This window comes from Sus scrofa, chromosome 2, assembly GCF_000003025.6.
Source record: "Sus scrofa isolate TJ Tabasco breed Duroc chromosome 2, Sscrofa11.1, whole genome shotgun sequence".
NCBI classification, from domain to species: domain Eukaryota; kingdom Metazoa; phylum Chordata; class Mammalia; order Artiodactyla; family Suidae; genus Sus; species Sus scrofa.
In genome coordinates, this window is record NC_010444.4 from 51,670,724 (window position 1) to 51,687,056 (window position 16,333).

General features: G+C 45.3%; 1 protein-coding gene across 1 annotated transcript in view; it reads right to left on the minus strand.

Annotated features, from left to right (window-relative positions):
* The window catches only part of RNF187 (ring finger protein 187), a 44,976-nt gene that overhangs the window by 23,246 nt on the left and 5,397 nt on the right, over positions 1-16,333 (minus strand). The window contains exons 2-4 of the mRNA XM_021085058.1: positions 8,460-8,590; positions 1,185-1,416; positions 239-657 (exon numbers count right to left, since the gene is read on the minus strand). Of these exons, the coding sequence (XP_020940717.1) occupies positions 239-657; positions 1,185-1,416; positions 8,460-8,590 (782 nt within the window). The remainder of the gene's footprint in view (positions 1-238; positions 658-1,184; positions 1,417-8,459; positions 8,591-16,333) is intronic.

Here is a 16,333-nt window from a genome sequence, read left to right on the forward strand (position 1 = left end):
ACGTCTGGGGTAAGGGAATGGGGGAACTAGGCACCGTCTAGAGGTGGGAAAAAGGGTGCTGAGCACCGCACAGAGGATGGCAAGGGTACAGGGCACCAACTAAGGTATGAAAAGGGCCAACAGAGCATGATCCAAAAGATGGAAATGGGGGCTAGGGCGCCATCTGGAGAATGGGTGGGGAGGGGAACAGGGCACCCTCCAGGGGAAGGGCAGCGCATCGGACGCCGTCCGTGCACACCTTGCCGCGCAGCGCCTTCCTCCAGCGGGGCTCCCACTCGGGCGGCTCGGGCCCCGCGGCCATGCGGCAAGCGGCGCACAGAGGGCCCCCGTCGGCACGGCACAGGAGCTGCAGCGCCGCCTCAGAGGCCGGACCGTCGCGCGCGGGCGCCGCGGCCGCCTCCTCCAGTGCCAGGAGGCGGCGGCTGAGCGGCGGACGGCCGGGCTCCACCGCGCGCTGCCAGCAGTCGTCGGCGCACTCGGGACACGGGAAGGGCCCGTCCTCCTCGGCCCAGAATCGCACCACGCACGCCCGGCAGAAGCGATGGCCGCAATCGGCACGCACTGGCTCGCGGGGCGCGCGCTGGCATAGGGCGCAGGCGGCCTCAGCAGGGCCCCCGGGAAGCGCCAGGGCGGCGGTGATGGGGCCCTCAAGGAGGGCTCAGACAGAGGCGTGCACCGGGGAGTAAGGGTGGCTGGAAGGGCGAGGCCGGAGCAAGGCGGAGACCCGGGGAACCGGAGGCACGAAGAGAGCGGCCAGAGAGCTGGGGACGGGAGCGCGCGGACGGGGGTACAGATCAGGAATAGAAGACAAGAATGGCGGCGGGGATGGCTGGGCGCCCGGCGCAGGGTCCTGGCAGGGTTGTGCTCCACGTAAGGTCCCGGCAGCGGTGTACTCTACACTCCCGGTTTCTGGCAGCGGGACGCTCAACGTCGTTTAGGTCTTGGGAGCGGTGTACATCCCACTCCCTCGCCCAGCTGACAGTGGTTCGCTGCATTCTACCACCCGCAGGCCGACCAAGTCCTCGCACAGTGAAATCTTACAGTGATTGTCACTTCTCCCATAAATGACTTGTGTGTGCGACAGGGAAGTCAAGTTTTATTTGGAGTCCACTTAAAAATTATTTTATTTTTTGTAACCTGCTAGGACCTGAGCTGCAAGTACCTCCTCTTGGCTCAATGCCCACACCGGGTGGGAGTGTGGCTAGAAAAGACGTGGGCGCCCTCCAGTCCACCTACTGGTGTGAAGTCGTTCTGCAGGCACCCAACCGCGTAGGCCTGCCCGGCCTGCATGGGTCCTGCATGGATTCTGCAGGGGAAACCGTCTTGTGAGGGCCACCCTGCGCGGAGATCCCACATCCTTCCCGGAGACGGACCTTGCGGCGGCTGTTTGCCCATCAAGCCCAGAAACGGAGGAATCTGGAGGCAGGGAAACACCGAAGACCCAGAGCTACCAGTCTCCAGGCCCACACTAGGAAGCTTTTAGTTATTTCTTTAGAAAAGACAAAAAATGGTTTGGGGGAAGAACGTTGTGGTGGGGTTTTCTGTTGGTTTTTTTTGGGGGTATTTTTTTTTTAAACAAGAATGTGGTTTTAAATTTTTTAATGTAATTTTTAATTTTTTAAGTGAATCTGTTATTCCGTGTTAAGTACAAAACTGGATTCCTAGGTATTGCTTTTTGGGTTTGTAGATTTTAAAAACAAACAAACAAAAAACTTGGTGTTGACTTAAAGAAAAATGCACAATGTAGAAGTTTTATTCAGGGAACTTACTGAAGCCTATAACCTGAGAAACAGGTATCAACTGAAAAAAATGCATAACGTAAAACTTGAGAATTATGTTTTATTCAGATTTGCTGAGTGCTTAGCTGCCTTTCAGTCAGGTCTGAGGAAGTGCTCTGCAGAGGTAAGGGAGGAGGCGAGATAGCTTTTGTAACAAAACCAGGTAGTCAGAACATCAAAAGATTATATTTAATTAGAGGAAGACAGACATCTTAAGTTAATGAATTTCGTGCTTTTCTATGTTTGGGAAGATGAAACATTCTGGACTTATTTGAATCATTCCTTTGCTATTCACTGAAACTATCTAGGGCTAGGATCCTGTTTTTCTCCTTCCTGAGGAGAAGGACAGCTGCAGAGCTACAATACCCTTTTTTTACTTATAAGACAGGCCACAGTCTTCCTAGCCTCTCAGTAGCTCTGAAGTCACTGCTCCAAAGAAGTAGAGGAGGAGCCAGTATATACAAGAATTGTTTTGGCTGAGAAACAAAATTCGTGTAGTCAAGCTTACATCTAAAGCTTACTGCTAATGGCAAAGAACAGATATCTCAAGTTAATTATTTTAATGCTTTTTTATTTATGGGAAGATACACAAATGGGGGGTCATTAAAACTATTCCTTAGATATGCATTTTGCCCCTCTGGGGGCCTGGTAAATCCAAAGCGCAGAATGTTTCATCCATTTTTTTCCCATGTTGAATTTCCCTCCGCACACACCATCAGTAGGTGACTGCAGTGGATTGCAACTTTTTTTTTTTGTCTTTTTGCCATTTCTTGGGCTGCTCCCATGGCATATGGTGGTTCCTACTCGGATTCATTAACCACTGAGCCATGATGGGAACAACAGGATTGCAACTTAAACCTTTCTATAACAGGATGATGAGAAAGACTCTATTCTCTTTGTTTACACTGGCATTGTCCATAAGGATGCAGGTTGGAGCCTTGGCCTCACTAAGCGGGTCAAGGATCTGTCTTGCTGTGAGCTGTGGTGTAGGTCTCAGATTTGACTTGGATCTGGTGTTGCTGTGGCTGTGGCGGAGGCCAGCAGCTACAACTCTGATTCAACCCCTAGCCTGAGAATGTCCATATGCTATGGGTTCGGCCCCCAAAAAAGAAAAAACCATAAAATGAGACTTTTTTTCACTGTTAGCACATAGTGTTAATGAACCAAACTTGGGTTCACTCACCCACCTTGCATCAAAGCCAATCTGAAACCACATACCTCAATGGGACTTGAACCCAGTCATGCCTCAGATGGGACTTGACACACCACCCACCTGTTCTCAGGACTTAATGAAGCTCAGGTTCTTTATGTCTCAGCACAGAAGAAATTCAGCAAGAGGCAAAGTGATAGATGAGTAGATTAATATCCTTGGTAAAGAGGTTGCAGGAAAACGGGATGCAGGAGAATGGTCATGTCTCAGGTCCCAGGGTTCCTGGGACAGGCTGCCATGTGAGTATCCTAGCCTCCATGCAGGAAAGAATTCAAGAGCAAGCAGTAATAAAGGAAAAGCAGAGATACACTTTCCATAGACAGAATGCAGGCAGTCTCAGAAGGGAAGAGCAGGCTCCAGGTGTTTTATGGACTGGATAATTTTATAGGCTAACAAGTGGGAGGAGTATTCCAATTATCTTGGAGAAGGTGCAAGGATTTTGAGGAATTGGGCCATGGCTTACTTGTTGGCCTTTTCTGGTCAGCCTCAGAACTGTCATAAGGGATTGTGGTATGGCATTTAGATGCTAATTATTACGATGAGCATATAATGAGGCTCAAGATCTACTGGAAGTTGAATCTTTATTACACAGGCAGAAATGATTAAGTCATTGGCTATTGGCATTCAACCTCCAGTCCCTCTCCCCTCCCTAGAGGTCAGGGTGGGACTGAAACTTCCAACCCATTCTTACTAGATTGGTTCCTCAGGCAAACTGTCCCCATCCTCAAGGACTTTATAAAAATCCTGTCATTAACACAAACTTTGGTGTCCTTGATAGAGTTTCATTTTGAATATCAAGGCACTTTTATGATTCTTCTCACTTAGGAAATTCCAAGGGTCTTAGAAGGAGCTCTGTGTCAGGAATAGGGAGGAAGACCAAATATATGTTCCTTATAAATCATAATATCACATCTTCAAAATATCTTCATTACTTTTTTAAAAAGGGCACTGAAAACAGGCAAGCAAGGAAAATTGACATACATTTGAATTTTGAATAAGAGATAATTTTGAATAAGAGATGATCCTTACACAGACAAATGATGGTAATGAGCCTTGAGCTGAGAAGTATGATTGGTAACTCAATCATTCTACAAAGAGCAAAATCCATATAATAATTGTATATTGTGCTGTACACTTAAAAATCTGTTAAGAGGGTAAATCTCATGTTTTTTAACAAAGTGAAATAAATAAAAATTTGAAATTTCTCCCTGAGTTTTTTAAAATCTCAATTGCATTATTTAAGATTTTTTTAAAATCTAAACTGCATTATTTAATCCTGTTCTTGCTTCTCTGAGTCAAATGAACGACTACTGTCTTACCCCACAGAGTTCTCATATCTAAGATGAAAAATAAATGGGCTACTTTGCATCAGCTCAAGTAAATACCATTGTAATACTTTAATAAAATGACAGAAGTAAATTTTCTAGGAAGTGAAATCATTTCAACTTGATGTGTCAGGACCAAAAGCAACAGAAATAAATTTGTACTATAGAACTGAAAAAAGAGGAAGCACATTTCCTTTGTACCTCATCTCAGTCCATTTGGGTTGCTATAACAAATACCAGAGACTGGGTGGCTGAAAAGCAACAGACATTTATTTCTTATAATTCTGGAGGCTAGGAGTCCAATGGCAAGGTACTGGCAAATTTGGGTTCTGGAGAGAGCCCGTATCCTGGTTCTCTGATGGATGACCTCACTGTGTCCTCAGATGGCAGAAGAGGTGAGGAAGCTTTCTTTTACAGGGCACTAATCCCACTCCAGAGGGCACCACCCTCATGAGCTAATTGCCTCCCAAAGGCCCCACCTCTTAACATCATCAGCTTAGGACTTCAACATGAATTTGTGGAAGAGTGCTATTCAGATCACAGCAATCCCAAAAGGTGTTGTGCCATCTAGCTCTTGTCTAGCAGAGCTCAAGGGGCCAAATGTCTTCAGGATATATGCCATCTCTTCTCTCCAAACTGTTCCTTCTTGTGGGATACCCCCCAGGTAAATGTCTCCTATTGGCAGCTTTCAGCCTCTACCAAAAGAAATCTGAGCTTAGTAAATTGTGCTGTTGTGATTTATAAGAAATATATATTTGGTTTTCCTCCTTTTCCTGACACAGAGCTCCTCAACACTTTTGGATTTTTTTTTTTTTTTTTTTTTTTTTTTTTTGTCTTTTTGCCATTTTCTTGGGCCACTCTCGTGGCATATGGAGGTTCCCAGGCTAGGGGTCGAATCGGAGCTGTAGCCACCAGCCTACACCAGAGCCACAGCAATGCGGGATCCGAGCCGCATCTGCAACCTACACCACAGCTCAGGACAACGCCGGATCGGATCGTTAACCCACTGAGCAAGAGCAGGGATGGAACCTGCAACCTCATGGTTCCTAGTCGGGTTCGTTAACCACTGCGCCACGACGGGAACTCCGGAATTTCTTACGATAAGAACAATTAAGGAGTTCCCATCTTGGCACAGCAGAAACGAATCTGACTAGGAACCATGAGATTGCTGTTTTGATCCCTGGCCTCACTCAGTGGGTTAAGGATCCGGCGTTGCCGTGAGCTGTGGTGTAGGTCACAGACGCGGCTTGGATCTGGCGTTGCTGTGGCTCTGGCATAGGCGGGGCAGCAACAGCTCCAGTTAGATCCCTAGCCTAGGAACCTCCATATGCCATGGTTGCAGCCCTAAAAAGATAAAGACGAAAAAAAAAAAAAAAAAAGAAATTAAGATGTTGGGTTTTTTGGTTACATTAATGAGGTAATTTTTGAAAATCCCCTAAGGATTGGGGCTGGTTGCCAAGGAAATCAATCACGTAATCAGGGAGTTGGAATTTTCAGTGCCACCCCTGACTTCCAGGGAATGGAGAGGATCTGGAAGTTGAGTCAACCACTAATGGCCAATGATTTAATCAATTATGCCTGTTAAGTGGAGGCTCCAAAACACCCAAAAGGACTGGTTTCAGAGAGTTTCTGGGTTGGTGGATATTGGGGGAAAGTAGGGCACCCAGAAAGGGCAAGGAATTTGAAGCCCTTTCCCCAGGACTTGCTTTATGCATCTCTTCTGCCTGGAGTTTCCTGAATTACACCCTCTAATAATAAGCCAGTAATCTAGTAAGCAAAATGTTTCTCATGTTCTGTGAGCCGCTCCTGGACTTGGGATTGGTATCTGAAGGAAATGAATGATAGGGCAGAAACAAAAGACCCAGGAGCAAATCTTTTGTGTGCAAGCTCACCAGTCCAGAGGCCACACCCCAACCATCTCCTCTCACATTCATGAGGAAGCCATGGTCTACCTGCTCTCATCACCCCAAGGCAGGTACCAGAGAAACAGGGACAGGACCTATGCGCCAGGGCCAGCTGAAATTACTCAAACCAGCCAATCCTGAGTCTGCTTGCTCTACCTTACCTCATCTTTCCTGCAGAAACCACAACAAAGGCCCTGTCCAAGTTTTCTCCTCACTCCCTCTGCTTCCTGACAGACCCTGGTGCTTCCCAGTGTGCCCCTGTGCCATATGAATGTGCCCCTCCTCTTGGAAACCGTCTGTCTTTTCAATGGCAGTCATGTCTTGATCTGTTGGCTTTACCATACCTGAATAAAAACAATAATTTTTTAAACTGGCTGTACTTTATTTTTTAATAAATTTGAAACTTTTATTTAGTAGTTTTAAATAATAAATACCTAGGCACTTAACTTAGAAATGATTTTATGGGCAAATAATGTATGATGTGCTACCCATATGGTTAATTTCCCAAAAACAATCCGGAGGTTTTTTTTTAGAAACCCACCCAAGAAATTTTGATACTGGATTCCCTTGCTTCTAACAATTCCTTTGCTTTAAGCAATGATTTTTGCTAAACTGGAAAAATAATGCTTACTTTATCAGGAATCTCAAGTTAGAATTGAATATTCCCTGAAGTAGAAATTTAGAGTATAGTGAATTTTTGCTGTATTTTAAAACAGAGACAAAGCTGAGAGCAAGACATAACAAGGGATGTGTCTGGGAGGCAAGCTGCCAAATATGGATGGACATCCAGTGACTTCCTGCAGAGCAAGGGCTTACACTGAAGGGAAATGTGACCAGGTTCCATAATGTCCCAATGTCCCAGTGCCCAAGTACAGGGTTGTAAGAAAGGCCAAGAGCAAGTTTATCTGCCCTTTTCCCAGGAGCAATAGAACCCAGCCCCTTTATAGACTCTGAGAAAATTGCAAAAAGCATTAAAACTTCTTATTTCTAAGGGTAAAACCAGTTGATTGCGGAGAAACAAAGCCCTGGAAATAAAGTGAATATCAATCCATAGGGGCAAGGTTGAATTCAATAGTTGTGTATGCTGGGCAGCTGGGAGCTATGCAGCCATAGAAGAGAATTGGAACTTTCCCAGAAAATCTGAAGGGAGGCTCTAAGAAAAATTGGGTAAATCTGTGCATATCAGAATCCCATATTGTAAAACACACACCCACACAAACACCCCTACCAGTATAAATAATAAGAAAGAATTCGTAGAAAGTTGTTATTCTAGATGGGTAGGGATAGTGCAGTGAGGAGCAGGGGGACAGGCAGATAGTAGCATATGCCCTTTGATAAACGCATGCAGGTGAAGATACTTGGAATAGGAGTTTAAATAGCCAACGTGGAGTTCCTATTGTGGCTCAGCAGCAATCAACACGACTAGTATCCATTAGGATGTCCATTTTATCCCTGGCCTTGCTCAGTGGGCTAAGGATCCTACCTAGCCAGTGACCTGTGGGATAGGTGGCAGTTGCAGCTGGGATCTAGCAGCTGATTCAACCTCTAACCTGGGACCTTCCATATGCTCAGGTGCGGTCCTAAAACACTAAATATAAATAAATAAATAAATAAATAGTCAATCAATGGCACCACCCAACACAGCCACCAGGCATTTTACTCCCAGTCTGCCCGGAGAATCTTGGGGGTGTTTGTTTGTAACTTCTCTAGAAAGGGCTTTGCGCTTACATATGAGGATTTATCTGGTGTTCCAGTATAGGACTCTGGGAAGTATACTGGGCACAGAGTCTATGGCTGCAGGCAATACCAAAGGAAGACGAAGCTGGGGCTCTCAACTCAAGGAAGTCAAACTTGACGAAATTTCTTAGGCAGACCTGAAGGTGAGCTCATTGCCCTGTCCAGGTCTGTTAACTGGTCTGAGATCGTAGAGTGCCAAACACGAACCCATCATCCCCCCCACCCCTCGCCTGCTCTTCCCCCTCCTAAAGATGTCGGAAAAACTCCACCCCTCCCAAAATTGTGCCCCACCCCCCAAGACAACGAAAGAAGACAAAGGGCACCTGGAAAAAGCCCACTAGTCACTAAACACGGGACGGGGGGGTGAGGGGGTGTCTAGGCAACAGCCAGTCGCGTTGCCAGCGTCTCCATTTTCCACCAGCTTCTCAAAAATACGGCGGGCGCGCTGAGTTCTGGCGCTTGACCGGGAATCGCCGAGTGGGGAGGGTGCGGGTGAAGTGGATACCGCAGAGCCCCTCCAGGTCGGCCTGGAGCTTGGAGTCCTGAGCAACCAGGCTTTCAGGACACAAGAGTAGCGCAGGAGCGCGTTGGTGCTCTGGAGCTGCAGCAGTACATCGGTGTTGACGTACAAGGGTGCTGGATAGAGGAGTGCAAGAACGCAGTAGTACAGCGGGAAGCAATGGGGTGACAAGCAGCGCAGGCAGTGCAAAGGCGCAGAAGGACTGGGGGTGAAGGGTAACGTTCCCCGCGGTGGCCAGCTCCCGCGCACAGTCTGACAACTGCCCACGCGGGATCAGGACAAGCAGCAGCCTCCGTTATTTACCTGAAAAGGCCCATCTCCATTGTTCAGACTCAATCCTGCCAACATTCCACAAAACCGATCTGCTAAGGAGCTTTCTCAAGATTTCCAAAGCTTTCCATTATTCCACCACCTCTGTGGCATTCTTCAATTTCTTGTCTGAATTTGGAATTTCTTGTATTTTATGCATATTTTTGCCTTAATGTTTTCACACCGTTTTGGGATATTATCATGATTTCCTGGCATGCATGTAACACAGGAATGCTGCTGCTGGTGGGGGATTTAGGCAAAATCACCCTGGAAAACTGGGGTATCCCCTGGATATATTCAGAGTGAGACCATCTGCCCACCCATCTCTCATCTTCCATTCATCCCCCTTTCCATCTCCCAAAACCCTCCCTACTACCCCTCACATCGCCCAGAGCATCCCTTGCTATGTATTCCCCATTCCAATCCTTCCTCCAGCCCAGCTCCTAGCTCCTCTTCTGTCCTTCCTCTCCAAGATCCCCATGCCCTCCTCCACAGTCCTCCCCACCCATCCTCCAACTCTCTTTTCCCAGGTCCAGATCACACCTCCTGAAACATATTAAAAATATAGAAATAAAATATAGAAAATCATTATCATAAAATCTTAAGTCCTGTGTTTTCAGATCTATGTGTTTTCTGCTTTCTGTATCTCCTTCAATACTACTGGAAGATACTAGATTTACTTTCAACACCTCTTAAGATCTTTGAATTACTATAATCAGAGAGGAAGTAAGAGAAAAACACAGTATATGCATGGGGAGGTGTGACACTCCCAAGGAAGAACAAATAGCCAGAACCACCCTTAGTATGAAGAAGCAATGGTGGTGGGGAGGGTTCTGTGTGGTGGGGGGGAGTATTCTGTGCCCCACTGACACCAGCCTGGCTTCTGTCACCTTCTGCACCCCCACAGTCCGTCTGGGTGTGACTGTCCCAGCTCAAGAACAGATAGGTGAGCGTGTTCTGCCTCTGTATGTATGTCTGTGTGGGCCCTGAGATTGGAATGAGGACACATTCTACAAACTGTGCTTTCATCATGGTATATGCGGTGCTCTCAGATTCTGTTTCGAGGTCCTGTCTTATTTCTTCACCTGTAGTCACCTTTCATTTACACCTGGCTCTGGTATTAGACTGCAGCCCTACTCTTTTGTAATTTGCTGAAATCAAATCGCCACAGAAGTCGCTTTGGCCAACACCAGCATTTAGAAAAGACCACCAGGGAAACAAATCAGTCATCTTGCGCAGGAGGTGGCCCAGCAACTGACTATCTTGCATTTTGCATGAGTGTGTGGTCCAAGGGTCTTCAGATGCCAGCACGGAAAAGGACGGGGCTCTGGAGACAGGGGTCTCCAGCCCCTTGCCATGCATCCGTCGGGAAGATGGCTTTTGCCCGAAGGGTGTTGGCAGGAAGTTGTGTGTAAGGACAAAGGCTGCCTAAGCCATCTTTTTCTTATCCTCACAATCCTGCAAGCATTCTGTAAAGTGTATCTTTTCACTGCAGAGCTCCACAGCATGCCCTAAGATTTCAAATACCCACCTTCCTGTGGCACTCAACCCTAAAGAATTAAAATTCTTCCTCAGTAAGCCTTCACAGTGTCTTTTCTGAACTTACAGGGTGCTGTCTTCAGGCAGATCCTTCCCTGCCTGCCTCCCAGCAATTTGTATTTTAAGCAATTCTGATATGGGGAGAATCAGTATTCTGTTGAGGAAGAAAAAAACAAACAAACCAAAAAACCCTATGTGTTTGCCATTGCAATGTTTCAGTTATATGATATGCTTGTTTATGAGAATTTTAAAGACATTTGGCTTCTTGGCTGAGTGAGGAGAGAGCTTACCACACATTCCTCTAGGATAAAAAGGTGGCTTCATCCGTGCTGAACAAAAATCCAGGATGATAAAATGTGCTCATATCATGTATAAAACCATTTATTCAATGTATTTATGGAATCTAAGCCACGTGCTCTAGAAATAATAATAAGAGAAAAAAGTGTGTTGTAAGGTTTTTTTTTTTAAATCATCCAAACCCCTTTATAAATTACTCTTCCAGGCTACTATTTCCAAGCACTGTCTGTCCCTGGTAGCTAAGATGAAGACTCTATTTCTTTTGCTTTTCTTTCTTTTTCTGTTATTTCTTTGCCTTTCTCTCTCCCTCTCCTTCCTCCTTTCACCCTTCCTTTCCTCTTCCTCTCTTTCTGGAAAACCTCAGATTTGCCCTATAGTGTTTTGTCTGTAATATAAACTGTTGCTCTTCATCTTGAGGACTGTCCTTGGTTTATTCTGGTTGCTATGACTGGGGTGCTTAAATAATAGGCGTTTATTTCTCATAGTTCTAGAGGTTGGGAAGTCCAAGATCAGGATGCCAGCATGGGAGGGTTCCGATGAAGACCCTCTTCCAGATTGTAGATGGCCACCTTCTTTTTGTGTCCTGACTTGGAACAGAGAAAGAAGAAGTAGGAGGAGGAAGAGGTGACAGAGGAAGAGAAAAAGGAGAGAAGGAGGAAGAAGAGGAAAGAGGAAGAGTAGGAGGGGAAGAAAGCTCTTTCTGGTCTCTTGTAAGGGCACTAATCCCATTCACGGGGGCTCCACTCTCATGCCCCAATCTTCTTCCAAAGAACCCATCTCCAAATACCATCACATTGGGGATTAGGGTTTTCAAAATATGAATTTGGGGGGGAACACAAACATTCAGTCCATGACACTCTGGTTCTGATTTCATGGGATTAACCAACCTCTATATGAAAGTGGCAGGTGCAGAACAGTTCCCAAATCTTAGCACCTACATGGGAAGACAACTTCTTACCCAAACCTCTTCCTAGAAATGTTCATTTCCTACCCCACTCCAGGTTTTCTTCCAAGACTTCTCATGCCACAAGGAAGCCACTGGGACCCCAATGGGACAACTACCTTTCCAGAAACTAGCAGGAACCAGGTGAAGGGAGGGGACTATGGGTGGTTCAAATTGCTGGGAACCCCTCCTCCCACATGGCTTGCAGGCCAAGGGCCATCTCAGGACAGCTTCATGGTCTAGTGACCTGGGCTGACACCTGGGTAGCTCTCAGAAGCATTCTGTGCTTGGTTCAATGCTTTTTTTGGCCACTTGAAAACAAAATTTCTTAATAGTTTTTTGACATGACACCTATTTTTTTCATTTTGCTCTGGGTCCTGGAAATCATGTTACTGGTCCTGTAACATACTCAAATCATATCCCACCCAAACCTCAAGTCACAGATTTTCTATACCAGATGCCTCGGATCAGTACTTTTGCTACTGAAGGAAATTGGGACTTACCACGCCAAAATATGCCACACTTGGTATATTGATTATTTGAGGCTTAAGCCACTTGAGAAACAGCCAATGCTGGGAGAAACTTTCTCTGAACTCCCCTTATCTGCCTAAAAATCTATCCTTTAGAATGAACTCAACTGCTATCAATTCCCTCCTACAAGTTTCATTAGCAGAGGAAGATTGAGTCATCACAGGAAAGGAACTTAGAAGTCAATGCCACATCCAGACAAACTGTGTCACAAACTGTCATAACTCCTGTCTAGTCTCCTAAGAGCTCAGTCAGCTTTCCTAATATCACTTACTCTCTGCTAAGAAGACTACTTCTCCTCTTCTCCTATTAAGACAATATATAAGCTCTCAAATTTCATTGCTTTGGGGAGGTATTCACTTTTTCCCCCTGGCAATGCCCCCATGAACATACATTTTAAAAAAATATTGTCTAACTTTTATCCTGTTATTCTGCCTGTTGTCAGTTTACTTCATAGACCCATCTATTGAATCCAAGAAGGTGGAAGGAAAGTTTTTTTCCCATGACGTTACAGATTTGTTAACAGCTTCAATAACTACAACCAATGAGCTTTAACTGGGACAAAAAGACCTGCTTAGAATGGGGTGAATTTGTTTGGTTTTGTTTTGTTTTCCTTTTATGGCCACACCTGTGGCATATGGAGGTTCCTGGGCGCAAGGTTGGATCCTTGACCCACTGTGCAGGGCTAGGAATTGAACCCACGTTAGGCTGCAGAGACAGCGCTGGATTCTTAACCTGCTGTGCCACAGCAGAATTTCAGAACGGTGGGTTGTTAAGAACAGAAGGCAGTTTGCCGTCAGAGAAGTCTGTGCTAACCCCATCTACAGGTGAAAAGAAAGAGATTTTTGCTTTGAGTACCTAACTCCTAAGCAAGATCTAGCTTCAGATTGCTTCCAAAGGCCCTGGGGTCGGGCGGGGGGTGGGGTGGAAAGAAAGGGGTAGTCAAACATTTGTATGCATTGATCATTAAGTCTCTGTTACTAAAACATAATGATGGTTACAAAAACGGTTTGAATAAATGATCCAGAAGTAAGCATTTGTCTATTTTATTAAAGTGCTTTGTATTAAAAGACTATTTTTGAAAGCTGAATTGGAGATTGTAGAATTTAGTGAAATTTCATCTGCAGTACTTTCAGCTTTCTACAGCAGTAGAAATTTTAGGATATCTTTTTTTTTTTCCTCCTAGAAACTTAAACACAAAGCAGTGCATTTTGATTTCAATAATTTTTTTTTCTTTTTTTGCTTTTTGCTTTTTAGAGCCAAACCTGCAGCATATGTAAGTTCCCAGGCTAAGGGTCAAATCAGAGCTGCAGCTGCCAGCCTACACCACAGCCCCAGCCACAGCAACACGGGACCCTTAACCCACTGAGTGAGGCTAGGGATTGAACACACGTCTTCATGGATACTTAGTCAGGTTTGTAACCCACTGAGCCACAACGGGAACTCCTTAATATTTTTTTTCTTCCCACCACATCATAAGTATTATTCTCTCTTCAAAATGAAATTCAATATCCGAAAACTTAAAAAATTAAGTTGTGGTTAGTGCAGAGCTTAGCACCTCTGGCCTGATTTCCCAGGCCAGCTCCCCACTTCATCAGCTGTTTCACTTAAGATGTATTTTTGTCCTGCCTTTAGCTACTCATCTGCAAAAATGGAGTTAATAATAGTGCATACATGGAAGAAGGGATGTTATGAACATTAAAATGAGTTAAATATTTATTAAGTGGTTACCTAGCTCATGATGAGCTCTCTAGAAGGGTTTGTTAAATCAGCTACCTATTTTTAAAATAAACAGAAAAAATGGTTAATACTGAGCATGTCCAGAGCAGCTCAGGGGACCTAAGATTTCAAGACACCTGATGCACCTCAGAGGACAGACTTGCAAGTAGAAAGTGCTGCCTCGGCTCATGAACTTATTCATTCAAGGAATGCTGGTTGAATCTCTGCTATGTGCCAAGCTCTGCATTCCCTCACAGAGATGTAGAGTGAAAGACACATCCTTTACCCTGGAGATTAGAGTTCGTGTTCTGGTGGGCAAGAGAAAGGCTCCATACTGAGGGGATGGAGCTGTCCATGGCACAGAGAGAGCTCAGCTGAGGCAGCCCCACCTGTTCTGAAAAGGAAAGGATAAAATGGAGCCAACAGGACTTGAGCATTAAATACATGCCCACATCCTGCCATCTGCCTAACACAACATTCACTCACAGAAATCCCATGGTTGGAAGTAGAGGGGCAAAGAAGATAATTATTAGCCCCAGGTAGGGGGCCTATCACAGACTCTCTTAAGTGTGGCCCCCAGGCATCTCTCTTCCTCCACTTTCTTCATTCCCAAAACTAGGGCAAAAAGTATCCTGTTTGGATTTCTTCAAACTTGTGCTTCTGTAGGTATCTTGAAACACTTTGTCAACTGCTCTGAATGCAGTGAGCTGCTCTTTTGTGTGTGCAATTACAATACCTGACCTGTTTGGATAATGCTCTGGATGGTCAAAATTGGCAAGTAATTGACCTCCAGACCATAACTGTGAAAACTATGATGTGCACAGGAATCTATTTATTTATTTATTTATTTATTTTTATTTTTTTGTCTTTTTGCTATTTCTTGGGCCGCTCCCGCGGCACATGGAGGTTCCCAGGCTAGGGGTCGAATCGGAGCCGTGGCCACCGGCCTACACCAGAGCCACAGCAACGCAGGATCCGAGCCGCGTCTGCAACCTACACCACAGCTCACGGCAACGCCGGATCGTTAACCCGCCGAGCAAGGGCAGGGACTGAACCCGCAACCTCATGGTTCCCAGTCGGATTCGTTAACCACTGCGCCACGACGGGAACTCCAGGAATCTATTTAAAATGTAGATTCAGACGCAATACCTTTGGGGTGGGGCCAAGAGTCTGCATTTCTAACTGGCTCCCCAGGTACTGCTGTGCTGAAGCTAGAGAGGAATGTGAATTCATAAGTAATTATGTTTCTTTCTTAGGAGTTAATATAATAGTGGAACTTAACATTGTGTATATAGGAATTAATTTAATAAGAAGTCAACTTGGGTACTGGTGACTTCAGTTAAGAAGAAGACGAGAGACCCCCAATAAAATCTCTTCATACTAAGCCCCACCTCATCAAACCAAGACTTGACTTATAATTATAGTTTTGGCTTTCCTAGAAATAGAATCTTAAACCAGCCAATCAGGAAGAGTCTGACAGCACGAGTTATGTAATCTGCCTGACAGACTCCTGCCATTCTCTAAAGAGAAGTAATCTTGGAGTCACCAACCTGCTCTTTTGCCTGGTTCCTTCCTTGTTCCCGCTCCCTCCTGGCTATAAAAGTCTTTCGTTTTGTATGGCACCTCCAAGCTAATTTCTAACAGCTAGATTAGATGCTGCCAGATTCAAACCGGTATTTGCTCAAATAAACTTAAAAAATGTAATAGACCTCAATTCATTCCTTAACGGTTTCATAACCTGCGTCCGATGGCTAATTAGAGAACAATAACAGTATCTCATTCTTGGAGTTATTAGGAGAGTACATGAGATCATACATAGCAAACATAGCATACAACTGTCACTGTATGATGTAGATGAGATTTAAGACGCCCTTCCGCCTGCTGAATAAGCACGAGCATCCCATCCCAAGCTCTTGGGCTAAAGAATAAATGTCTCCTTGTGTTTGTCTCCTATCCAGAAAATGTGGAGAAGTGGGATTAAAATCGGTTTTTATTACCTTCTTCATTTTCTTTGTCCTGGGTCCAGACAGTAACAAAGAAAGACGCCTCTCGAGTTACAACAAAGGGTTCGAACAACTGCTCCACCTGACTCCAAGCGCAGAACAGACGCCGTTTCGGATTGGCTAGGCTATTGTCCAATAGAAAAGAAAAGCAGGCTGGATGATCTGTCCAATCATATTGTAGAAATTTGGAACCTTCATTTGAATAAGGAGAAAATAAATAGCGGTGCCCTCAACCTACTGCCTGCTCCTCAGCCTTTATGTATGAGGGGGCTCATCCCAAAACACGCTCCGAAAAGACGCGGCTGACAGAAATAGTAAGGGGCGGCCAGAAGGAGAGCGTATCTATCCGCACGCATATAAAATGTTGAAACAGATGCAGCATAATACTGACATCTCTCAAGGCCATGGGTATCACGAACTCGTTGTTCAAGGACATTTTCAAGCTCTGGAGCCAGCTAGACCTCTTGCCTAGCACAGGGCAACTATCACTCTACTGTCACGTTCCTGAAGGTGCAGAGGGA